General features: G+C 36.7%; 1 protein-coding gene and 1 non-coding gene across 34 annotated transcripts in view; both read left to right on the forward strand.

Annotated features, from left to right (window-relative positions):
- The window catches only part of SEC31A (SEC31 homolog A, COPII coat complex component), a 72,420-nt gene extending 46,169 nt beyond the window's left edge, over nucleotides 1–26,251 (forward strand). For 10 of the 33 annotated variants that reach the window (XM_058722048.1, XM_058722041.1, XM_058722050.1 and 7 more), the window contains 10 exons: nucleotides 444–617; nucleotides 3,566–3,658; nucleotides 4,332–4,458; nucleotides 6,029–6,370; nucleotides 13,401–13,439; nucleotides 15,075–15,133; nucleotides 16,408–16,671; nucleotides 19,209–19,328; nucleotides 24,526–24,597; nucleotides 25,663–26,251. In XM_058722048.1, the coding sequence (XP_058578031.1) occupies nucleotides 444–617; nucleotides 3,566–3,658; nucleotides 4,332–4,458; nucleotides 6,029–6,370; nucleotides 13,401–13,439; nucleotides 15,075–15,133; nucleotides 16,408–16,671; nucleotides 19,209–19,328; nucleotides 24,526–24,597; nucleotides 25,663–25,842 (1,470 nt within the window). In that variant the 3' untranslated portion in view covers nucleotides 25,843–26,251. The remainder of the gene's footprint in view (nucleotides 1–443; nucleotides 618–3,565; nucleotides 3,659–4,331; nucleotides 4,459–6,028; nucleotides 6,371–13,400; nucleotides 13,440–15,074; nucleotides 15,134–16,407; nucleotides 16,672–19,208; nucleotides 19,329–24,525; nucleotides 24,598–25,662) is intronic. The other 23 variants (XM_058722053.1, XM_058722061.1, XM_058722058.1 and 20 more) reach the window with 8 other exon arrangements.
- Nucleotides 22,900–23,006, forward strand: LOC131508194 (U6 spliceosomal RNA). The gene has a single exon (XR_009259904.1). It is a non-coding gene; the product is annotated as a U6 spliceosomal RNA (small nuclear RNA).
- Nucleotides 26,252–26,823: the final 572 nt, after the last annotated feature.

Here is a 26,823-nt window from a genome sequence, read left to right on the forward strand (position 1 = left end):
TAACCACATACATTTTTTCTTTTTTTTTTCTTTTTTTTAAAGTTTATTTATTTTGCGAGAGAGTATGTGCATGCACACAAGCAGGAGAGGGGCAGAAAGAGAGTGAGAGAGAAAATCCTAAGCAGGCTCGGCACTGTCAGTGTAGAGCCCGACGCAAGGCTTGAACTCACAAACTGTGAGACCATGACCTGAGCCGAAGTCAGATGATTAACCGACTGAGCTGACCAGGCACCCCAACCACATACATTTTCTGTATATTATTCTTCATGTTTCCTTTTGACTTTTAAAGAACATTCTCTATGTAAAAATAAACAATTTTGAAGTTGCTGTCTTCTACAAGGAGCATATGACCGATCAAGCTTACTTTAAGAAAAGCAACATGCTGTCATATAGTTCAGTGAGTTCTAACATTCTGCTTTATTTTCTTCCATTGCTTGTTATAGCCAAATATTGTGCAGCTTCGTGACAGACTTTGTAGAGCACAAGGACAGCCTGTACCAGGACAGGAATCATCTAAAATTCCTTATGAGAGGCAGCAGCTGCCTAAGGGCAGGCCTGGACCAATGGCTGGCCACACACAGATGTCAAGAGTTCCAGCTCAACAATATTATCCCCATGTGAGTGATATGGTCCAGATTAAGTAGGAACATTTATATATTTCTGTTCAAAAATTTGTTGGGTAAGAGACCTTAATCTGCTATGATAAGTCTAGTTGTCTAGTTAGACAACATAATGTTTTAATAGTTTTTCTTTTTGTATTCTTGAAAGTGATGGTCTGTTCTTTTTCTTTTTATTTTTTATTTTTTTTAAGTTATTTATTTATTTTTTTAAGTAATCTCTGCACCAAACATGGGTGGGGCTCAAACTCACGACTCCGAGATCTAGAGTCACATGCTCTTTCCATTGAGCCAGCCAGGTGCCCCTGGTCTGCTTTTTTTTTTTTTTAATTATCACTTTAATCTGGTCAAACAGATTATATTTTCGATATAAATTAATTTAAGCTCTCTGGGGAGATTTTTTATTTCCCCATCATTCAAACTACCCATACACATGTACATCTGTTCTTGAAACTGCTTCAACTTGATTCATCTGACAAGCTGTAAGTAAAGTAGTGGGAATAATTTGTGGGTGATTTGGTTAATACTATGAAATATTTTTAGAAAAGGTACTCTTATTTTGAGTATTTTATTCTGAATCATTATTACAGGTTTACTGTGTCTCTTGTATCAACACAGTATTCAGAACATACTTTTTTTGGATAACTTGGATATTAGTGAATGACCAAAGGTGTATGAAATTGTAGGTCATGGGGGTTATAAAGATGATTAGATATTTTTAAGTAAGTAGGTAAGTAAATTACAACATTTAGTGGCATAAAATGTGGCATTTTACTGTCTTTTACTATTTCATACAGAAACCTTTATTTCCGGACCCGCAGATAACCTTCATGTTCTTGAATGAAAAGTACATTTTCATAAGTAATAAATGGTCTTGATTGATAACAAAGTTAGCAGATCCTCTCCCCATTTTAAAATACATCAGATTACTGATAGAATTGACAAGGTCTTTTTTATAATCTATTGCAACAAAAGTAAATATAAAATCATGGAAAGCTAAAAAAAAGATCAATTAGTGCTCTTTTGTCTATTGCACTTTTGATTAATACTTAATCAGGAATAGATCACATTTGGATTTAACTGTAACTATCTAGAGTATTCTCTGTTTTTTATTTTTTTCCTTTATTTGATAATTTATTGAGAGCTTTTCTATGAGTGCCTGTCTTTATTCTGTCTGTTGATACATTGGTAAACAAAGCAGATTAAGTTTCCCACTATTATGAAGACTTTACTAGTTTGAGAAAAGTCTATGACATAGGTAGGGCAAAGCAGGCAGTGACTGGAAGAACTAAGAGGCACAGACATCAAGTGACAAGCCAGAGTTGTTTTTTTGTTTTTTTTTTTTCAACGTTTTTTATTTATTTTTGGGACAGAGAGAGACAGAGCATGAACGGGGGAGGGGCAGAGAGAGAGGGAGACACAGAATCGGAAACAGGCTCCAGGCTCCAAGCCATCAGCCCAGAGCCTGATGCGGGGCTCGAACTCACGGACCGCGAGATCGTGACCTGGCTGAAGTCGGACGCTTAACCGACTGCGCCACCCAGGCGCCCCAACAAGCCAGAGTTTTAAGACAGAGCTTGAATTTCTTAATATCGCCTGGCCAACTTGATATTAGAACTCCCAAGCATCTTTTGTTCAGTCATGCTATCTTGAAGGGTACTGAGGTGAGACACCCTCTACTTTGGGAAAAGAGAATATTTACTCTCTATGTCCTTGAGTTTGTCTTTCTGGGAAGATATAAAAACACTGAAAGACTTTCATTGTACTTTGACTTAGCAGTCTAATACTTTAACAAAAGAAAAACAAATTCAGAAACTAAGCAGTGATTTTCTTTTTTGTTTTTTTGTCTTTTTGTTTTTTTGTTTATTTTGAGAGAGAGAGAGAGAGAGAGAGAGTATGTGTGCACACGGGAGCAAGGAAGGGGCAAAAAGAGAGAGGGAGAGAGAGAGAATCCTAAGCCATGCCCAGTGCAGAGCCCAACATGGGGCTTGATCTTACAACTGTGAGATCATGACCTGAGCTAAAATCAAGAGTTAGACGCTTAACTCACTGAGCCACCCAGACACCCCAAGCACTGATTTTCTTGATTAAAGCTTATCATGTACCAAATGAGGACAGCAGCTTGTGGTTTTAAAGGAATGTTTACAGGAAAGGGTAAAAGGGTGAGAGGGAGGCCAGATTAGTAGGAGTTCCACTTCCACATGGAATTTCTATGAAGATGTACTTGACCAGAAAGATTTTGGTGGCTTAAAAAATTTGTTTTGAAAATCTTAGGACTCCAGGGTAAGCAACATGGTGTAGTACAGCAAATACTGGCCTGGAAATCAGGAGGCCTGGATTCAGTCCTAGGTCTGTCACCAGCTAGTTGTATTGACCTTAAGAAGCCCCTTCATTTCTCTAGGTGTTGGTTTTCTCAGTGGTCATGGGTGGGGATTAGACTGATTGATCTCTAATATCCTTTGATTATATGTTTCTAAGCCTGATATGGGACTAATACGATTTTTGCAGCTCTAATAAAATCCAGAAAAGGGAACTTGTAGCAATATGCTTACAGATCTGATAGTAGCATGAATACTATTAATGCTTCAAAATCACTTTTCTACTCGATTACCTTTTTTCCTCCAATATCTTCTTTCCTTACCTACTTACAGGAACTAGCTTTTCCCCTTATTCTTGACACTTGAATGCTACTTTTTTTTATGCTTTGATTTAGGTTTTCATGTTGATTTTTCTACTGCCTCCCTCTCCCTGTTTTGTTGTGAATGTGTTTTTCTTTTGGAATCCCAGCTACCTTGAAAGCAATTGCCTGACTAACATATGCTATCTTGCTACTCTTATTTTTTGCTTTGCATCTGGCTGTTAATGCCTTCTGGGTGTTTTTTTTTTTTTCTTCTTTTAACATTTTTATTTTTTATTTTCTGTGATTGGTATTTCTTTGTTCAATTCAGGTTAGAATTGCCCCTACTGTCACTACCTGGAGTAACAAAACTCCTACCGCCCTTCCCAGCCATCCACCTGCAGCCTCTCCCTCTGACACACAGGTATATCCTTCATTATTCATCTTTGAGCAGAATTCTGCTCACTTAAATATATATATAGTTAAATATTCTCTACCCCCCTTTTCTTAATTTCCCCTTCCCCCATTTGTCCGCCTGCTTATTGCATTTTAATGCTTTAGGATGCAAGAAGTTTCTGGACAATTAGTTTATTTTCTTCTCCCTCTCCTTTTGCAGTTCTAAATTGACCTCAGCTAGAAAAATATCAACTAAAGTTCTAATGATGGTTTAAATCTGATTTCACTGAAGATTTTCTTTTTTCTTTCTTCTTTGTTTTTGAGCATTGCAGAAATTGAAGAGAAACGAAAGTTCCCTTGTGGCATTTATACTTATATTTCCAAAGTGTGGATGGAATTTAGTAGAGATGGAAAATCCTGGTGACTTATTATAAATATCATTGACACTGTTTTGTGAAGTTATTAGCATCTGTTGCCATTTATTGCAATTAATACTTTAGACCTGTCTGATCTTTAAATCACTTAGAATGTGTTGCTCAGAAAATGTGTTCTAAAGAAGACAGAATGTGCAAATGCAGTGTTTCTTACACAGTAAAGTTAAAAAAAAAATAAACAGTTCCGTTTCAGAGATTATAAATCCATCTGGTAAGATTTTTGGTTCCAAATGTAATCCTCCTTTTTATCATATTCTCATTTCCTAGGGAGAAAATCCTCCACCGCCAGGTTTCATAGTGCACGGAAATGTTAATCCAAATGCGACCACAGCTCAGCTTCCCACATCTCCAGGTCACATGCACACCCAGGTACCACCTTATCCACAGCCACAGCGTAAGTAGTGTGACCCTGAAGTCCTTGCACAACAGCATGTCTTACCTAATGTAGTAACATTTTGCTTTAAAGCTCCAAACCCATGATCAAATCAGTTTTAACAAGTAAAGAAAGAACTGTGTAGGACTTGAGAGGGAGAAACACAGTTTCCCTAGGTGACATCCCTAATTAGCATGCTTGGAAACAGCCTCCTATGTCAGTCCATTCAGAACAGTTGGCTCCTGTTCCTGAGCAATTACTAAGAACAGTGAATTGTCCCATGATTTTGGTATTAAAAACCAGAATTTTTGAAATGATTTTGTTATATATTCTTTCCTTGCAGCAAGATGACACAAACCATTTTTGGAAAAATGGTTCCAAGGGACATTTCAATATCCAGTATCTCCCCTGCCCCCATGTACAACCTGCTTGACTATCAACAGCCTGCACCCCAGTAGAACATTTGTGATAGTAGTGAATCTGCATTGACACATCATTATCGCCCAAAGTCCATAGTTTACTTTAGTGTTCTCTCTTGGTGTTGAACATTCTATGAATTTCGACAAATGTATGGTAATAACATGTACCCACCATTGGCTTTTGTTTTTTAGAAAATATTTGCACTTATAAAGTAAAATATCACCACTATTTTAAAATTTACATGAAGAGAAAAAAAAATCTCCAAGCAGAAAATTATATGATTAAACAACTATTACAAAAGCAAGAGGCCACTGCCTAGTAAGAACTAATCTTAATAAGCATGTTCTATGCTAAAGTGGATATTCTTACTTAACATGAATACAGATTTGACACAATTTTTCACTCATGAAAATGCTGTCTTCAGAGTAGAACAAGTACAGTTCTAGTAGATTCACTCTGTAGAGGTCCATACCTACCCCTGGTCATGAAAAATGTGGTAATATTCTCTAATCTGGGCTCAGGTCTTTGCATCAAAACATTAGTTGGCTGCCTGAATGCTTACTAACCAACTGTGTATAGTATATGAAATACTATGTAGTAATTGTTTTGTCAGGGATCTTAGAGAGTTGGCTGTTAATCTGGAACTAAGCTCAAAATCACAATGTGAGTAGCTGATTAGTTTACTAGATGTTGGAGAAGGTATTTGATTCATAACAATAGTGCTCACCCTACAATTCTTCTGGTGGAGGAGATGTTGAGCCGCCAGCAAAGTCCCTGTAATTTACTGTAACGGGGAGTGCTTGGGACGTGTAATTCCTGCATGGTTCCATCTGGTGGCTAGTCGGTGTCACTGCAGTCTTTTCTCAGGCACAGGAAGTCTGAGAAAAGGGTCGGTCTTTCAGTGTTTGGGTTTGATGATTGAAAGATTTTCATAGCCAGAAGCAGTCTGGAGATGGCATATTTCACATATTGATCCAATGGGTATATTTTAGTATATTTAAGGGTATCCAAGTCATCAAAAGCATAACATATAAGGGTTAATATTTGGTGGTAGCTTATTGTTCTAATAATAATGACAAAAATAATTTCCATAGAATGAGATAACTGGTTTTTTGTTGCTGTCAATAAACTTATAACTAATTAAAATTTCTGTTTCTTCCCCTTGGTGTAGCTTATCAACCAGCCCAGCAGTATTCCTTCGGAACAGGGGGGTCAACAATGTATCGACCTCAGCAGCCCGTTGCTCCTTCTGCTTCAAACGCTTACCCTAACACCCCTTACATGTCTTCCGCTTCTTCCTATTCTGGGCCGTCTCAGCTGTACGCAACACAGCCCCAGGCCTCTCCACCTACCTCCAGCTCTGCTGCTTCTTTCCCTCCTCCCCCTTCCTCTGGAGCATCCTTCCAGCATGGCGGACCAGGAGCTCCACCATCATCTTCAGCTTATGCACTGCCTCCTGGAACAACAGGTACACTGCCTGCTGCCAGTGAGCTGCCTGCGTCGCAAAGAACAGGTCTGCGCTTGAAAGGGATTTGTTTTGGCTCCCTCCTTTATTTTTTCATGAACACGTGGGTGGATGGAGGGGAATTATGTCTGATTCTTTGTAAACTGAGTAATCTGAGGTGTTGAGTTTTTATAACAAATTCTGAAACTATTTCTAAAAGTGTGATCGTCCCATAATGAACTTTAGTTGCTAAATGAGGAAAACTTTAGAGCTTCAAAAGGGTAAGAGTATGTAATCTGCCCCTAAGCTTAAAATAAGTGGTAAGAAATTAATTGGCAAGATAAGTGGTGTTTGGAACTAGGTTTAATTGACACTAATTTCTTTAGAGCCAAACTTTGCTCTGTTCTTATTGAGAAGTTTAGCATTTTTTAAATTATTTGTGCCTTAAGCCCATTCATGGAGATTAAACATGGTGATTGTATATAATTTTATAGTTATGTTTATTTATAAAGATGAGGGATCTGGATATGCTTATCTAAAGGAAAAAAGTGAGAGAACACAACTCTGACAGAGGATCTCTAATGAGAGAGCAGAAAAGTAGAAAGTCTGTGGACAGTAGTGCAGCGATTCTTCATTAGGGCAGCACCACCCTCAGACAGTGGAGGAATTTCAAGGATTCGATAGATAGTCTAACAGTGTAGTCATGCCTGAAGTTTTCTAATGAAAACCATCATCTTAAATTATTATTATAATGAGATACACGTTTCCTAAATTCTTATCTCATTTTATAATTAGAGCATTACATTAATTTTTTATGGGGAGGTTTTATTATCTGGTTTTCATTTTGGCCCCTAGCAAAAGGGGCCTCAAAGGCATGTGTTATAAAAAGGGATCGATGAATCAGGATTAGGAACCACTAAACCATACTGGTGAAGAATGCAGGCTTTGGAATTCAATCTCCTGGGTTTGTACCCCAGCTTTGGGTAAGTTACTTAAACTTCTTCAAGCCTCCATTTCCTCAGAATGAATATTAATACCTGCTCATAAGCTCATGAAGAAGATTGAATGCATTAATACATTAAAGCATTTGGGGATAGTGACTGTAAAGTTGGCTGTGATTACACAAAACCTGACTCAAAATTAGAGCTCTGTGCCTTTTAGTATTTGAAAATAGTTTCCCTTTTAGATTATAACCGATGTTTTTGAACTAAAGGAACAAAGAGATGAATGAATCTTGCTTTTTGCTCCTAATACTTTAGTTGCTCCTGGGGTGTCCAGTATGTATGTGTGTGTGTGTGTGTGTGTGTGTGTGTGTGTGTGTGTGTGTGTGTATTTTAAGCAGTAGCTGTAATTACTGAAAACAATTATAAAATAGGATCCATTGAAGAAATATTCACTCTAACAAAGTCTCATGAATGCAGAATTATATACCTATCACCTTTCTTCTCTGATATATAAAGGCCAGAGTACCAAAAATCTCACACATACATGCGTGCACACGTGTGTGTGTGCGCGTGCACACACACACACACACAAATATCTCTATCACCCTTTACTGCACAAATAGAATTTCTGTAACTTTCAATATAAATAGTTCAGTAGATTGATATTTTAGAGAGGAGTGCTAATTCAGTTGTAGAGTTCAAAAATTACCTTCTGAAACCTCAATAGTGAAGATAGTATCTATTCTGAATAGTTGGGTAATAGAGTTCTTGATTGAAAGATGAGTTCCAGAAAATTCCCACTTTAAAGTGGTGCAGGGAAATAGAGACGTGAGTCATCATTTACTGAACATACACTGGACATGTACCATCATTTGCCATATATTTTCTTATTTAATTATCAGAGCCATGAGAAAGAGAAATAAGTTTTTTTTAATTGACATGAGGAAACTTGGTTTCCTAGGAGTTAAACTCATGGTTGCATGATGATAGTCTCCAAGTTGAGATACAAACCCAGGTCTCTCAGTCTATAAAGCCTAATAAGTTCATTCTTCTTTACCAGATGGTCTAGTCGTGATATAAGTCATAGAAGTAGTTATCAATGTTAGAATTACAAAAATCCTATAACAACACTGTTTTAGGTATTTTGTTACTTCATCATCTAAGTTAAATATTTGCATGGGTATTCTTAAGCAAAAGTGTATTTGGCCTTGAGATAAAGTCTTTGCTTATATACAAAGTAACAGAATGTTCTAACCTGGCTGAGAAACAGAGTGACTAATAGGAAGAAGAAGCAAACATTTTTCAGTATTCAGCATGTTCTAAGCCAGCTGCTTTGTTACCTCTTGCCTGTTAATAGTCCCCTGTATTTTACCATATTTTATTTTTTGATTTCCTAAAAATGTTGTTTACAGTGTACAAATAATTATGAATGAAAATTTTCTCTTCTTTTTTATGTGTCTCATATCATATGGTTCTCTATCGGACTTGGGAATTCCATTTGTCCAGTGGATAATTTTGACAGACACTAGGGTTTGCAAGACCTGTAACTGTTCGTGAGCCTCCAAATTATGCCTGAGGCTCAGAGAAACTAATGTTGCAAATACCAGAACATTCATTGAGTAAATTCTTAATGGGTACTTGTTTGGTCTATAATCAGAATTATTCCAGGCACAGGTAGGGAGACAGAAGTGAACAGTACATTTCTAGTGAACATCACATAGCTTTGCTGTAAGTTGGAACAGAACATTTATATTTGGCCCAAATTTTGGAAAGCTTTATGCCAGGGCAAGAAGTTGATAGTTCATACGGTAGGCAGAAAAGTTCACGAAGGAGTTTGAACTGCTGAAAGGCATGGTTTTACTCTCTAGAATAATTAGGATACTGTCTATGACTTTTTCCCCATCCTGATTTAATCTGTGCTTATTACTAAAGGAGAGCACTTTCAAATATGAAGGCCTTAGAATTTTACCCAAAAAATTATTTTCTGATAAAATGACCTTCAGGCTGTCATGAAACTGTCTTTGAGTAAACATTATTGATTTTATTAAACCATGGAAAATTTAATTTAGGTATATAGTCTCATGCTTTGTCACATAGAAGTCTTGAAGGGGCATAATGTTACATATTTTCATAGAACAATGTTCTGAAAAATTTTTTTTAATTTTCGTAAATATTCCTTACTCAAATTATAAGTACCTGTTTTATCTTGTGTCATTGGAAAATGACCTCAAGGATTCATATCTTTCTAAACTTTAATTTTTAATTTCATGACCCTCTTGTTTTTAATGTGACATGCTAGGCTTATAGGGGAAATTGGGGGTTGAGAAGGATGCTCTGTTCTTTCTCAAATTGTCTGTTAGCCAGAATTCTTCATATCACTGCACTAATAAAGAATCCACTGAAAAGTATCTTAGCCAGTGCATAGCACATTTTGCTTCTGCTGGAATACCTAAGAACGTTCCGAGTGAGAAGTGGGATTCAAGTAAAGATGCTACTCAGCTGCACTCCTCTATATGTGGGACCATGTGGTTCCTTCTTCCTTCCCCAAAGATACTGGAGAACTAAACCCTATACTAAAGTGGATAAGGATCTCCAGTAACATGCCATATTCAATTTTTAAATTAATTTTCCCTTGATTTTTATTAATTTTTCACTGTAGGATTTTTAAAGACTCAAAATATTATAAAGAATAAAATTTAAATTATCTATAATTCTACTGCCCAAATACTACCAGTGATAATATAGGTTTATTTATTCTTTTCGTACACATATATACATATATCTATGTATGTCTATATGCATCTATTAAAAATATTTTTAATGTGGTAAATATACTAACATAAAATTTACCATTTTAACCATTTTTATGTGTATAGTTCAGTGACATTAAGTACATTTACATTGCTGAAGAACCGTTGCCACTTATCTGTCTCCAGAAGTTTTCATCATCCCACACTGAAACTGTGTACTCATTAAATAACTCCTTGTTTCCCCCAGCCCCAGGTAACCACTGTTCTACTCTCTCTCTGTATTTGACTACTCTAGGTACCTCATATAAGTGGAATCATACAATATTTGTCCTGTTTTGACTGGCTTATTTCACGCTCTCCAATATTCATGTATCAGAATTTCTTTACTACTTAAGGCTGAATAATATTTCACTGTATTATATTGCACATTTCGTTTATCCATTTATCTGCATGTGGGCATTTGAACTACTGTGAATAATGCTACTTGAACACAGGTATACACATATCTGTTCAAGTCTTTGCTTCCAGTTCTTTAGGATACATACCCAGAAATGGAATTGCTGGATCAAATTCAATATTCAGTATTTAAATTTTTGAGGAAGCATTATACTGTTTTCCACATCTACACCAACACTTGTTTTCTGTTTGTTTGTTTGTTTGTTTGTTTTCTTAATTCTAGCCATTCTAATGGGTAGTATCTCATTGTGTGCATGTATTTTTTTTTTTTTTTTAACATTTATTTATTGTTGAGAGAGTGTGAGCAGGAAAGGGGCAGAGAGAGGGAGAGACACAGTATCTGAAGCAAGTTCCAGGCTCTGGGATGTCAGCACAGAGCCTGATGTGGGGCTCGAACTCATGAACTGTGAGATCATAACCTGAGCTGAAGTCAGATGCTTAACCGACTCAGCCACCCAGGTGCCCCTATTTTTAAAGAATTGAGATCATAATACACATATATACACACACAATTTTACATCTTACATTTTTTCTTAATATTACACCATGAACCATATTTTTCATGCCTTTAAAGTCATATCATGTTTTAAAAAGAGATCTATCTTCATTTTATAGTTTTTTGAAACAGTAAAAAAGATTCTCTTTATAGTTTTATGGGAGAATTATGTCTAAGATTAGATTATGCTGTATTGATTTATTTTCAATGACTGTTCTATGTTGATTTTTTTTTTTTTAATTTTTTTTTTTCAACGTTTTTTATTTATTTTTGGGACAGAGAGAGACAGAGCATGAACGGGAGAGGGGCAGAGAAAGAGGGAGACACAGAATCGGAAACAGGCTCCAGGCTCCGAGCCATCAGCCCAGAGCCTGACGCGGGGCTCGAACTCACAGACCGCGAGATCGTGACCTGGCTGAAGTCGGACGCTTAACCGACTGCGCCACCCAGGCGCCCCCTATGTTGATTTTTTAAAAATGTTGACCAAGAGTATAATTTTGCATATCTATAATGAACGTCCGTAATACTGTTTCCTAGAGACATTTATTTTGTTCATGTAGTTTGCTTTACCTAATTTTGCTATTAAAGCGTATTTACAGAGGTCAGTTTAGCTGTGTTTTTAAAAAGTCATATTTAGGGGCGCCTGGGTGGCTCAGTCGGTTAAGCGTCCGACTTCAGCTCAGGTCATGATCTCGCGGTTCGTGAGTTCAAGCCCCGCATCGGGCTCTGTGCTGACAGCTCAGAGCCTGGAGCCTGTTTCAGATTCTGTGTCTCGCTCTCTCTCTCTGACCCTCCCCCATTCATGCTCTGTCTCTCTCTGTCTCAAAAATAAATAAACGTTAAAAAAAAAAATTTTTTTTTAAATAAAAAAAAAGTCATATTTAAACAGTCAATTTAAAGACATAAAAGTGAAAAAATTCAAAAGCGAATTATAGCTGAGACAAAACTGCATTAAATTGATAAGAGATTTGAACAAGGATTATCTGGGCTGAAATAAAAATGGCTAAATATATTGCATGGTTTGACATTGGGAAGAGTCAGTTAGGCATATATTTGGGGGAGAACTTTGATTATTGTACAATTGTTACTTTCTATTCAACAAGACATTCTCCACCCTCAAGTTATGTGAGCTACCCCACTGGCTATATACTTCTGCTGCAAGTCTTTTTGTTTCTAATTTGGGTTGTCATTCCTAATTTTGAATTTGATTTGATTTCATCATAAATTTGGAGTCATTTTACAAAAGGGTTGTATGAAGTTGCTCCACAAACTTTTTGTGCTTACAGTTTTTGAAATCTCAGGATACCCTCCCAGGCTTTAATACCCAGGGCTTAAGTCACTGCTATGAGAGATTAGAGGGAAAACTGCAAGCTATGGGGTCACCTCTCCACCTCACAATTTCTCTGAGGCACGTGCCTCTTGAGTAGAACTCAAACTGAATTGAACTCATTAATTGCTATATTCTCTTGGTTCTTCTATCCCCAAAGGAAGATAGTTCAGTTTTCATAAGTTACATAGGCATATAATATACCTCCACTGCATACTTTTGATTTGAGGCTGGGCCTGGACTGACCCTGAATATATGATAATAATATCTGATAATTTTGGCATTGCTGTGTTAGTTTTCACCCTTTTCTTTTCATGTCCACTGCCAGAAACTTCAGTTCTCTTAAGAGATGTAGTTGTTTCTGAAAGACCTGTGCTAAACAGTCTACAAATCCATATATTCTTACAGAAAAGACCATATGGGATGGTTGCATATTTATTGGGCCTGTTCTCATTTATGTTTATATTCATGGTGTGACATGAATTACATGAAATTACAGTTTCATCAGGGTGCAGCCTCCTGTTGCCTCCTAAATCTAGCAGTAAAGTGGCACCACCTTGCTAAAGCCTCCCATTTTTCTTTAAGTCCCCACTGAAAGAGTGCTTTGGCCAGCAGCATTGGCATTACCTGGGAGCTAGCTGGAACAATAGAATCTCAGGCCTTTCCCTGTACTTAGTGTGAATTAGAATCTGCAGTTTAACAAGATCTATCTCTCAGCTGATTTTGATTCACAGCTTTAAATAGTACCAAATGCTCTCCCCCCACACACAGTGATATTACTGATCAAGTAGTAGAAAAAAATTCCATGCAAACAGGGAAATATTTCAAGTAGGCAGGAAAATTTTTTTCTTAAAAGAGACATGTAGCACAGGAAGAGAAAAAAAGTAATGTTTAAGAGTTAATTGGATCTGGCACAACCTAGATGAATTCAATTTACCCAAAAGCTGATTACTTTCTTAATTAGATAAAAGACATTTCCCATGACTTGACTAAAAAGTTTCTTTCCTTTATAAAATTAGTTTTTTTCTTTTTTGGCTTGATGGAGGGAGAAGAAGCAATTACAAAATGAGTTTAGAATGTTTTTCATGATAATACTGTTTAAGTGACTTTTACATTTTGTCTGCAGAAAATCAGTCTATGCAAGACCAGGCACCTATGTTGGAAGGTGAATTAGTTATAAAATATACCTCTGGAAAATTTTCAATCATTAAATATAGTTAATGAATGGACATTCACAATAATGCATGTGAACCTCAAAGTTGATGATATTCGGAATCTGATCAGTATCATTTTTTAATTTGGGTTCTTAATCAAATCAAATCTTAGAGTTGATTGAATTAACATGGTGACACCAGTAGCTTTAAATCATTAAAGTCGTCTATTTTATATAATCATAAAGACCGTGACCATATCAAGATTGTCTTAGCTATGAGTAAGATTAGAAGGTGATGAGAGAGATTTGAATGATTCTCTGTGCAAGCCCAGAACTTTAAGAATTTGTTAAGCAGATAACAGCATGTAGTTTAATGTTTTGTGATTTGCTCTTCAATGTTTTGAGGCTCTTTTGGCATTCTGTCTCCTGGCAAACTTGTAGAAAATTAATTCCATTTTTAGAATCAAGGCAAATGAGGGATGCCTGGCTGGCTGGCTCAGGGGTCGTGAGTTTGAGCCACACATTGGGTAAAATAAATTTTAAAAATAAATAAACTTTTTAAAAAATCAAGGGAAATGAGTACATGCTGGTTAGAAGATCTTATTTTTTAAAAAGTTTCTATGACATTATGTATGGATCACAGGTTCTTTCATCTAAGCAATTTTGTTGTGATTTCATATCATGGATATCAGTAGAATAAGTAAAAGGTAAAATACTGAAAGAATGTTTAATTTGTTAAAAGAGGAGTAATTTTTGGTCTTTAAATATACAACATACACAAAATTCAATGAAATGTAAAATGATTATATTTTGATTTTGAAATTATCTTTATTTCTGGCATGTTTTCTTTAAACATACTGGCATTAAGATACTGAATGAATTCTGCTACTGATGTCTGTTTTTCACTTTGAGATGAAGATTTGGGGGCAGGGGGTGCGTGTAGAGGAAATTTACTACCGTTGACAGTAGTTTAATTTTATATTTGCTGCCAATCTGGAATTTTTTTTTTGTGGCATTAAAAAAAAATCTTACCACAGATACCTGAATGCTTTTTTATACTTCATAAGTAACTCTTAAGGGAAGGATGATGAAATTGCTGGTGTTGTGTAATTGGGACCCGGTTTTTTGTTTTTGTTTTTGTTTTTGTTTTTGACACTGTTTCTACCATGTGGATAATTTGCTTATGTTCAATTGCTTATATTAAATTACTCTCTTGGGAAGTAGGAGATTGTTACTTTTATTTTATTTTTTTAGTATGCTGAATACATCAACGTTTTTGTTTTTTTAGCAGATTCAGGTGATTTATTTTTTCTTTATTACAAGAGAATTCTTAACTGATTTGAAAGTTATACACCAATATAGACATAAACACTTCACCATCCCTAAATTTAGTACAGCTCTTTCACTTTCAATGGAAATAATGTCAAGTTATCTTGCCTCCCTAAGCCAAGACCTTGTGAATATTTGAGGGAATGAGTTTGTGAATCCAGGGCTACAGAGTGATCCCCACACCTGGGCTGGTAAAACCTTTGTGATGGTTATCCTCAGGTTAGTTAAGGCAGAATTTGAAGGTACTATGTGATGGATACAATTTAGTTGCCTCTTTTCAGAATTCTAAAGGAAAATGCTCTTTATTATCTGTTATAGGTCCTCAGAATGGTTGGAATGATCCTCCAGCTTTGAACAGAGTACCCAAGAAGAAGAAGGTACCAGAAAAAGATGTCCATCCAGTTGCCTACAGAGGTTCTTTAATCATGTAGCCACCTGGAACATACCACCTTTCACTGATCCTTTTGAAGGCAAAGCTTACTGACTGATAGGTTTAAAGTGCATTTCAGCTTGCATCTTCTCCATGAAGGGAAGGAAAGAAACTTAAAAACAGTACAGTGGTGTGAATTTAACTTCCTTTAGAAGAGAAGATGTAGGGGTGCCTGGGTGGTTCAGTCATTTAAACGTCTGACCTCGGCTCAGGTCATGATCTCGCAGTTCGTGAATTCAAGCCCCATGTCAGGCTCTGCGCTGACAGCTCGGAGTGCCTGCTTCAGATTCTGTGTCTCCCTCTCTCTCTGCCCCTCCCCTGTTCGTGCTCTCTCTTTCTCTCTCTCTCTGTCTTTCTCTTTCAAAAATATGTAAGTAAACATTAAAAAGAAGAAGATAAGATGTAAATTTCTAACAGGTTTCTTTCAAAGAATAGGAAACAAAATTTTCCAGTGATTTTTATGTCTTTTAGGGGTTCCAACAATAGTCAGGAATTTGGTAATTATATTTTGGACTATTTTTTTTTTATCACATATAGTATGAATGAAGAAATCACCTTGTAGCTGAGCGTTGTTTAAATGTCAGTAACTGTTGACAGCCATTAAAGCAGAAGTTAAGATTCTTCTTCTTTCTCCCCAAACATTTCTACTTTTTTTTTTTTTTTTTTACTCACCGTGATGTCCTTTTCTCAAATATAGTAGGGAGAGGTCATAACAATAAAATTGGGAGACACTAAATGAGCAAAAAAAAAAAAAAAAAAAAAAAAAAAAACAACCCCAAATTTAGGTTAATAATAATCAGAGATTGAATTTAATCTACTATTTTAAATATGATTGAATTGATAGTTAATGTCTATTTAGTGATCTAGGAAAAGGGTATTACATCTTGGTCACATGAAATATAAACACACATTATCTGATTCCACTATTGCTAGATATAATTCTCTAGACTTTGAGATCCTCTTTCAAAAACACCAGGTGTTGGCTCCCCATACGAGGGTAAGTGTGGAAGGCAAAGGGGAAACTGAGAGGTCCAGTTTTGAGTTCCCCACCCCTCTGAGCCAGATTAGCTCTACTTTGACGTTTTACTGTAGAATTCTGCATAAAATTTCATTTAAAAAAGTATTGTACTATTAAAAAAATTTTTTAAACCTTATTTAAAGGTGAGGAAATTGTACCTTTTTTTCTTATGCTTAGTGTCTTTTATTTCTGTCTTTTAAAAGATACCAGAAAACTTTATGCCTCCTGTTCCCATCACATCACCAATCATGAACCCTTTGGGTGACCCCCAGTCACAGATGCTGCAGCAACAACCTTCAGCTCCTTTACCTCTGTCAAGCCAAGCTTCATTTCCACAGCCACACCTTCCAGGTGGCCAGACCTTCCATGGCATACAGCAACCTCTTGGTCAACCAGGCATGCCACCATCTTTCTCAAAGCCCAATATTGAAGGTGCCCCAGGGGCTCCTATTGGAAATACCATCCAGGTAACAAATCTGTGTTAATAGAATGAGGAGATGGCTCTATTTCAGTTCATTTTTTCTTTTTAATGTGTTAACTTTTCTGTTTACACCTTTATTAATGAGCATCTAACTTTGGTTTCAATTAAGACAACCTAAATAAAAAATAGTAACCCCTTTTTTTAAGATTGATCATGGATGGATATTATTTTTCAATTACATGGCCATAAAGTTTCTAGAAGAGGCTTTTATAATTGCTCGTGTATGTTTACACTAACTTGACAATTGTATTTCATTTGACCTAATCAGTACCCACAATTTAAGATTAGTTGAATCTGTATTTTCAGCCAAGCTTGCTAAGCAGAAGCTATTTCCAAAGGGTTTTCCTTTTAAAATCTAAAATAAAAATGTAATGAGTTATATCATTTCTTGTGTATGTATAAGAGCTAGTAATATACAGCTTTATCTTCAGCTGGAGATATAAATTTGTAGTTGCTATTCACAATATAAACAGCTAGTTGACACGGTTCTAGACGATGAAAAATCAGATACAACTGACTTAACCATACAAAGATGAACATTTTGATCAGTTTGTGAAAAGTAAAGAGTTTGGGTCAAAGTTCAGCATGTGAAGGTGAAACAAATCCCTGCACAAAGTATAAAATTAGTTCTGTTTTTGTCTTTGGTTCATTGAAGTCAAATTTATAAAGGTTGTATCTCTATCACAAGAGTGTGCTTTACTATTAAGAGATAGTTCTGCCTAAGGAATTTCTAAATATTAAAAGTGGTGTTCTGAAAACCAGTGTTTTGATGGAGGTGGGAGGAGTTGTTTCTTTCCATAGGAATATAAATTACAAAGATGCATTGTTAATTTCTTTTCTTTTCTTTTCTTTTCTTTTCTTTTCTTTTCTTTTCTTTTCTTTTCTTTTCTTTTCTTTTCTTTTCTTATTACAAGTCTATGCTAGTTTGGGAAGCTACCCAGCCATTCACTTTTGTTTAGACTTTAGGTGCTCATGCAATACTCACCCAGACCAGAACCTCAGTTACCGTCGAAAGGGAGAGCTTGCACAGATGTATATGTTCAGCCAGGCCATAATAGCCAGCTACCTGCCCACCTAGATGCCTCCAAGGCACCTCACACTCAACATTTCTACAACCTTATTCATAGTCTTCCTCCCAAACCTGATCTTCTTTTGGTGTTTCCTATTTCAGTAAAATGGCATCATAATCCATATTCAATCTAGCCAAAAACCTGGGAATCATCTTTATACTCTTTTTCCTTTAATCCCTCTTTCAAATCTATCCCCAAATCTTGCTGATATTATTTTAAAATCTCTCTCAAATCCTTTACCACATACACTTCTAATCTGACCCATGCTGCCTTCATTTCCAGTCTCTGGCAGTACAGGAGCCTCTAACTGGTGTACAAGCATTGACTTTGATCGTTGTATCTGGTCTTGTCTCCTCTTTGTTTAAAACATTGTTCTCAGGATAAAGACCAAATTATTTCACCTTGTCTGGAAGCCCTTCAGCTGCATATTCCTCCTTGCTGTCTCTCTGCTTCAGCCACACTGGCCTCCTTTTAGTCCTCTTGTATCATGGTCCTTCCTTTGTACACATTCTTTCTCTGACACTCTAACTTCCCCATTTCACCAGTTAACTCCTACTTGTCTTTCTAATAGAATTTCCTGAAGAGAACTTTCCCCTCAGTTAAATTCCAGTTATATTGCCTGTTGGTTCCATTAATGTTAATTTATTAGCTTATAAAATAGCAATGCAGTTGCTATTTTACAGGTATTTATGGCATTTTATTATTTTACTTTTTGTTCAAGTAACATCTTTCATTAAGATGTAAGTATTTGTAAACTTGCTTTTTGTATGACATTTTAAAACTTCTTTTTCCTTCCTTTAACTAAAAACTGCCAGAGAGCTGAGATCTTTTCTGAATTGGCTCACAAATACATAGCCAGTGCCTAGAACATAATTGCCTAATATTTTTTGAATGAATGTACTAATAAATCAGAACCCTAAACACTTAAACATACCTTCTTTGTTTTTCCATCTGTACATTCAGTAACATCATGGTCTCTTCTATCCTAACTTTTGACTTAATCTTGCAGTTTGATAATAGCCCAGTTACCAACCTCCAAGAATAAATCAAAGAACATAAGAATGGAAAGATAAACAAAAATGAGCCAACAAGCAGAGCAAGCAGGCACTCTAACTAGCCAGCTTTGTAACTGCCCTTTTATTTCCTACCGGCATAGGTCTACAGTCTCCTTCCCCTCAGGTACATACAATAGTGATCAACATATGTTCCGTAGTTCATCAAACTCTTTATATCCAATTCTGTTTTTCAAAATCAAAGCTGTAGGAGGAGTGTCTGTACCTTCTACTGAATATTTGATTTTCATTTCTACTTCTCCCAAGGGATTTCACATGTTAATTTGTCACAGCCTGTCTACAAGGTAGTTAGCGGGTTTCTCTTTATCACAGAGTTTCAGGGCTTTGCGTATAAGTAGCTTTTGGTCATTTCTGGTCATTTATGCTATTATTTCTTCCAGCATGTGCAGTCTTTGCCAACAGAAAAAATTACCAAGAAACCTATTCCAGATGAGCACCTCATTCTAAAGACCACATTTGAGGATCTTATTCAGCGCTGCCTCTCCTCAGCCACAGATCCTGTATGTATTTTTTTCTCATATTTTGCTTAATTAAAATAATCTTCAGGGCACCTGGGTGGCTTGGTTGGTTTGGCATCTGACTTCAGCTCAGGTCATAATCTCACAGTTTGTGGGTTCGAGCCCTGCATCGGGCTTTGTGCTGACAGCTTGGAGCCTGGAGCCTGCTTTGGATTCTGTTTCTCTGTCTCTCCCTCTCTCCCTCTCTCCCTCTCTCCCTCTCTCTCTCTCTCTCTCTCTCTCTCTCCCCCACCCCTCCCTGCCCCTCCCCCACTCATGCTCTGTATCTCTCTCTTAAAAAAAATAAACATTAAAAAAAATTTTTTTAATAATCATTTATAGAGCTCTTCTGTAATTGTATGAAGTCCTACAATATACTGCAAAAGTTTGTACAATAGTAATAAAATTAGCACTTGTGTACTTTGCTTTACATATAAAAATATAATTAATTTCTTTTATATATAAATTTATTTAATCCTTACAACAACCCCAGGGTAGGTAGATCTGTCATCTTTATTTTACAGATGACTAAGTTAAGACAAAAAGCAGTTAAGTAACACCCAAGGTCAGAGCCAGAATTCAAACCCAGTCTGGCTCCAGAATTTATGCTGTCAACCACTGTGCCGCATTGCCTTTCATCAGTAGACCTCATGTTTGGCACATAAATAGAACAGAATGGTGGTATATAAAAAATTCAGGTTAGGGATTTCTTTCTGAGCTTACTCAAAGCTTTTAAAAGTAGGCAAATAATCTTATATGTAACTTTGCAAAGATCTTAAAAATAATTGTTTTCGATACTAGAGTCATATTCATAGTTAAAGCAACTGATTTTACTTAGTTTACCTAGAGGATGCCTGTGTATTGGCAACAACAAAAGTTCCACAAAGCTGTCTTGTTTTAGATGAAATCTCAGTTTCTGCCAGCAAACATTGAATATGTTCATTTAGCCACTGGCCACTTGTCTGCTTGAAAAACAGCTCCTGGAATTTGTTGTTTCATCAAACATTGAGTATTAATATGTGCAACTTTCTTCCGGTCTTTTGGAAGGCAGTTCCCTGTACTAAAAGTGTCAGGAAAGCAGAAGCAAGGAAAGGTTATCATAAATCTTCATGCCTAGCATTCTGGAAGTGATGGAAAGACTGAGCTAGGAACATAGAGCAGATGAAGCAGATGGCCTAGTATACGCTGTCCCCTGTGCATACCTCTAAATAGGACACAGTCATTCAAAACTAAAAATGAAGGAAGACTCCAGCCCTTCTTCAGGCATGAGTCAGTATAGAGAGGTTGAGAAGGCACATGGTACCCAGCCCAACTCAATAAATTTTTGTTGACTTTAAACTCCTCTAGGTCAACATCTTATCTTCGTTCTGGGTCCACAGGAGGCCTGGGCCAGATGAGAACCACAAAAGACAAACTGTTTCTATAATTCCTGTACCTAGTTAGGGGAGAGGCCCTAATATGCTATCCCATCCAGGTGACTCCTCCACATTGGGGCAGGGCTCCTACTGGTAGCTAGATGATACTAGCTTTGAGCGGGGACTGTAAGAGGTTCCCTCCTCACAAATAGCTGGAATCATTTTTACAGTATAGTTGTATTCCTATTTTCACTTTAGTTATGTTCATACAACAGAGAGCAATTTTGCCACATGACTTAGTTTCTAATGTTATCCTTAATAGCTTTATCTCTTCCTCTGCCCTCTTCTTTATTTCTTTTTTCTTTTAATTAGTTTCAGGTGTACCATATAGTGATTCAACAATTCTATACATTTTTCAATGCTCATTGTAAGTGTACTCCCCCATCACCTATTTCACCCATCCCCCCACCCGTCTCCCCTCTGGTATCATCAGTTTGTTCTCTATAGTGAAGAGTCTGTTTCTTGGTTTGTCTGTCTTTTTTTCTCCCCTTTGATAGTTTGTTCTGTTTTTTTTTTTTCTTTTTTTGTGTGTGTTTATTTTTGAGAGAGAGAGAGAGACAGAGTGCGAGAAGGGGAGGGGCAGAGAGACCGAGACCCAGAATCTGAAGCAGGCTCTAGGTTCTGAGCTGTGAGCACAGAGCCTGACATGGGGTTTGAATTTACGAGCTGTGAGATCATGACTTGAGCCAAAGTTGGACGCTTAACTGACTGAGCCACCCAGGCGCCCCTAGTTTGTTTTGTTTCTTAAATTTCACATCTGAGTGAAATATATGATATTTGTCTTTCTCTGACTGACGTATTTCACTTAGCATAACACCCTCTAGCTCTATCCATGTTATTGGAAATAGCAAAGATTTCATTCTTTTTATTACTGAGTAATACTCCATTGTGTATGTGTGTGTATGTATATATACATACACATACCACCCCTTCTTTATCCATTCATCTATTGATAGACACTTGGGTTGCTTCCATAATTTGGGTATTATAAATAATGCTGCAATAAACATAGGGATGCATGTATCCCTTTGAATTAGTGTTTTTGTATTTTGGGGGTAAATACCCACTAGTGCAATTACTGGATTGTAGGGTAGTTCTATTTTTAACTTTTTGAGGACCCTTCATACTGTTTTCCACAGGTGCTGCACCAGTTTGCATTCCCACTAACAGTGCAAGAAGGTTGCTTTTTTCCTACATCCTTACCAACACTATGTCGTTTCTTGTGTTTTTTATTTTAGCCTTTCTGATAGGTATGAGGTGATATGTCATTGTGGTTTTGATTTGCATTTTCCTGGTGATGAGTGGTGGTGAGCATCTTTTCATGTGTCTGTTGGCCATCTGTGTGCCTTCTTTGGAGAAATGTCTGTTCATGTTTTCTGCCCATTTTTTAATTGGATTATTTGTTTTTGGGGTTTGTATCAATTCTTTATAGATTTTGAATACTAACCCTTTATCAGATAGGTTATTTGCAAATATCTTTTCCCATTCAGTATGTTGCATTTTAGTTTTAACTGTTGAACGTTTCCTTCACTGTGCAAAAGCTTTTTATTTTGATGTAATCCCAATAGTTTATTTTTGCTTTTGTTTCCTGTGCTTCAGGAGACATATCTAGAGAAATGTTATGGCTGATGTCAGATAAATTACTGCCTATGCTCTTTAGGACTTTTATAGCTTCGGGTTTCACATTTAGGTCTTTAATTAATTCATTTTGAGTTTATTTTTGTGTATGGTGTAAGAAAGTGGTCCAGTTTCATTCTTTTGCATGTTGCCCTACAGTTTTCCCAACACTATTTGTTGAAGAGACCATCTTTTTCCGATTCCATATTCTTGCCTCCTTTGTCGAAGATGGATTGGCCATATAATTGTGGGTTTATTTCTGGGTTTTCTCTTCTGTTCCATTGATCTATGTGTCTGTTTTTGTGCCAGTACCATACTACAGCTTTGCTCAGAATTGTGATACTTTCAGCTTTGCTTTTGTTTTTCAAGATTGCTTTGTCTATTTGGGGTCTTTTGTCGTTCCATATAAACTTTAGGATTATTTGTTTTAGTTCTGTGAAAAATGCTGTTGGGATTTTGATACATAAAAAAAAATCATTCAGCACAATCAAGTGGAATTTATTCCTGGCATGCAAGGTGGTTCAGTATTCATAGATAAATCTTTGCTCGCTTCGGCAGCACAGATACTAAAATTGGACCAGTACAGAGAAGATCAGCATGGCCCCTGCCTGAGGATGACATGCAGTTCCGTGAATATTCACAGATCAATTGATGTGATGCATCAAGAGAAAGGATAAGAACCATCTGATCATTTCAGTAGATGCAGAAAAAGCATTTGACGAAGTACAAAATCCATTCATGATAAAAACCCTCAACAAAGTAGATGTAGAGGGAACGTACCTCAACATAATAAAGGCCATGTATGAAAAACCCACAACTAACATTATACATGATGGGGAAAAGCTCCGAGCTTTTCCTTTCTCCTCTTGTGACACGCTGACACTGTCCTGCAGCATACCCAGCGCGCGTCAGCACTCCTCCGCCTGGAATGCTGCTCCCACGTGGCTGCATTGCTTACTGCACACTTGCTCCAGGCTTCTGCTCCCGTGTCCCAGTAGCTTTCCAACCTTTCTTTACCGCCCGCACTCCAGCGCTTCTAGCCCTTCACACTGTTAGCTTTCCTTCCTGGCACTCATCACCATCTCATGTACAACATATTATTTATTTAGTATCTTTTTCCCACCCAATAGAATCCGAGCTCCATGAGAAATAAGCATGGCAAATAATAGGCACTCAATAAATATTGAAGACCAGTGTCACTTCTAAGGTTACTGCAAAATGTAGGTCATTAAGTTAATCACATTGTAATTGAAGCCGTAATTTTAGTTTTAGAATAGTTTTCTGTCACTGGACTTCTAGTACATGGATTGGGAGGTAGGAAGACTCCTTAATTTAAGAACTCATTTTACTACTTCCGTCTTAGTAATCTTAAGCCACCAGAAGATAATTTTCTCTTTTTCTTGGTGTTCTAACAGCTCAGAAAGAAGCAGAATTAACTATCAAATGGACTAAGCGTACAAGTAATATTAAAGTATAAAGGTTAAAATAAGATTCCAGTTCACCTCTGTGTAAGCCTGCTAGCACCCATAATTTACAACAACTGTCCTTAGATCTTCTTTTCTGGTGTACAATGATGCACTGCTCCTCCAGATGGCCCTTCCTGTTTTTGTGAATAGTGCAGTTATACGTGCACACACCTTGTCAGATGAGCTTGCAGTCCACGTGAAATCCACCACTACTCCATCTTGCACTCCAGAAGGAAGCCCCTTATCCTCTTACCTTTCTCCCCTGACCCTCCCATTAATAGGTTACTGAACTCTGTCTTTCAGTAATGGTCTTTCAGGTTTCTGGTTCATAGTTGACTCTGTTTCTTTATAAAATAAAGCTGGGCGCCTGAGTGGCTCAGTGGGTTAAGCGTGTGACTTTGGCTCAAGTCATGATCTCACAGTTCGTGAGTTTGAGCCCCGCATCGGGCTCTGTGCTAACAGCTCAGAGCCTGGAGCCTGCTTCGGATTCTGTGCCTCCCTCTCTCTCTGACCCTCCTCTGCTTGCTCTCTGTCTCTCTCTGTCTCTCAAAAATGAATAAATGTTAAAAAAAAAAAAAATTTTTTTTTTTAATGAAGCTTTCAGCATGATGAGTGTCAGGGTTAGTGAAATGAGTTAAGGCAAAGTCTTTGGATTAAAGTTAACGTTCAAATATAACATCATCTGTTTTTCCTCTCCTGCAGCAAACCAAGAGGAAGCTAGATGATGCCAGCAAACGCTTGGAGTTTCTATATGATAAACTTAGGGAACAGACAGTAAGTTTGTGGGAAAAAGAAGGATCTATGATAATCATTTTTTCCTAGTAGCTAGTAAATGAGCATCTCACCAGCACACGTATGTAATGTATTTGGGGATAAAATTGTGGTGACAGTTATAGAATGGACTTTCTCTAGCTAGAGTCTTAAATGTCATTTATTGGGGATGGGAGGGTAGTGGGGAGAGGGAGAGTATGTGTTTGTCAGGCAGGGGTATAGTTTTAACTCCTCTTGTAACAAAGAGTAGAAATACATACTGACTTGTAGTGGCCCTGGGGTAGCTGGTCTTCCGTTCATTATATATGTCCTGTATTGTTTCCATTTCAGCATTCTTTTCCCTACCCTCACATGAGTCCCATCACTTATTTCACAAGAACCAAACCAAAGGAAGTTGATGTAACAGTAGAAGTGGTGTGGTCCATGGACTGATCCAAAATAAATTCTTCCCTCAAAAGTATGGGCATGTAGGCCAAATAATGGGGGACAGAAACTATAGATTTTATGGTTTTAAGAGATGGTAAGATTACAAAAAACCGTTGAGAATTGATAAATTGAGTACCTGGTAAGAACTATTGTCCTACACATGCAGGTAGGCCACAAGTTCAAGATCTCTATTGTAGACAAGGTTTGAGAATAAATAGGGTCCTTACTCTGAGATATAGTGACTAAGAATTTTTAAACTCCTTCATATACATGGGAAAATTTTTAAAAGGTATGAGGCTATATCTAAAATAATTGAAGAAGTAAAGCTCTTAAGTGGAGGAAGATGTTAGCATTTCAGCTCGGGGTGGAAATCTGGCTTCATTTCTATAAAAAAAAACAAAAAACAAAAAAACCTGGCTTATACATGTTCATAATTCATAATAGTTTCCTTACATAAATCATTTTGTCATGGTTCTGCTTTATAACTTAAAGAGTTGCTTGGTCCAAGAAACTATTTCTAGAAATGCTAAATGGTTTATTTGCTTTTTTATAATATTTATTTTAAGTTCCTTTTAAATATCAGTGTTTATGGGAAATTCTTCCTTAATTTAATTTTTTCTCTTGATTTTACCTTTATTTCAGCTTTCACCCACGATCATCAATGGTTTACACAACATTGCGAGGAGCATTGAAACTCGAAACTACTCAGAAGGATTGACCATCCATACCCACATAGTTAGCACCAGCAACTTCAGTGAGACCTCAGCTTTCATGCCAGTTCTCAAAGTCGTTCTCACCCAGGCCAATAAGCTGGGTGTCTGAAAGGACATCTTTATTCCCAGCCCATATTGCCATTCTTCCAAAGAAGCATATTTTAAAAAATGTTAAGATATGGACCAATCCTCATTAGCATGTTTCCATAGCAGCCAGTCAAGAGCATTTACACTATTCCTGCAGATATACTCACCTTAGAACTGCTCAAAACCCAGGTGCTTTCTTTTGTTTTAATCTTTTATTGCCCATGACGATTTTCCTATTCTGCAAATAGTGTATTTCCTGGATTACACTAGTATGTTTTCCTGAAGTATTCTGATCAAATGTGGTTTTTAAAACCTCAGTATACTTTTTGGGCAAGAAGCATCTGGTTATGCATAAAGCAGAGCTAAAACTAAATTTCTTTCACATCCTCCCTACTTCCTCCATGTCAATCAGATTAAAGTGTGTAATCCTATTTTATGTGTACGTAGTCTTTTTTTTTTCAAAACAGCTGCTCACAGGTTAGTTTAATCCCTGTTTTTTTGTGTCTTTGGCTTCATTCCAGTCCTGAACAAATAACTAAATCTAGAAGGTGTTACATAGATTTTAGCAAATATTAATGAAAAGTGGTATCACTAGCTTTAAGTATCTATTGGAAAAGACTGAGCATTTTCATTCTGTAGAATTCATTGGACTTTCTTCTATTAATAAATGTTTCCAGTATTGAGTTTTAAGATTGAATTATCTCCATTTTATATTTAGAAATTCATTCATCCATTTTTTTAAAAGTCACCCAGAATTCTGAGGTTTAAGTTTAGAAAGAAAACTTTAATTTCTATCAGCCTCCTGAATCAAAGGAAGACATTTATCAGCCAGTTTTTCTGTCAAGTGATTTTATTATAATTTTGTCGTAAGAACAGTGTGATTAATAAAAGATAATGGTCCCCGTAGAATCTTGAGAATTAAATACTAACAATTCTTCATTGTTACATTATGCAATTTTACCTAAGTAGATTGGAAAACTAGAAAATAAATACTGTGACTACT

The sequence above is a fragment of the Neofelis nebulosa genome, chromosome 3 (assembly GCF_028018385.1).
Source record: "Neofelis nebulosa isolate mNeoNeb1 chromosome 3, mNeoNeb1.pri, whole genome shotgun sequence".
NCBI lineage: Eukaryota > Metazoa > Chordata > Mammalia > Carnivora > Felidae > Neofelis > Neofelis nebulosa.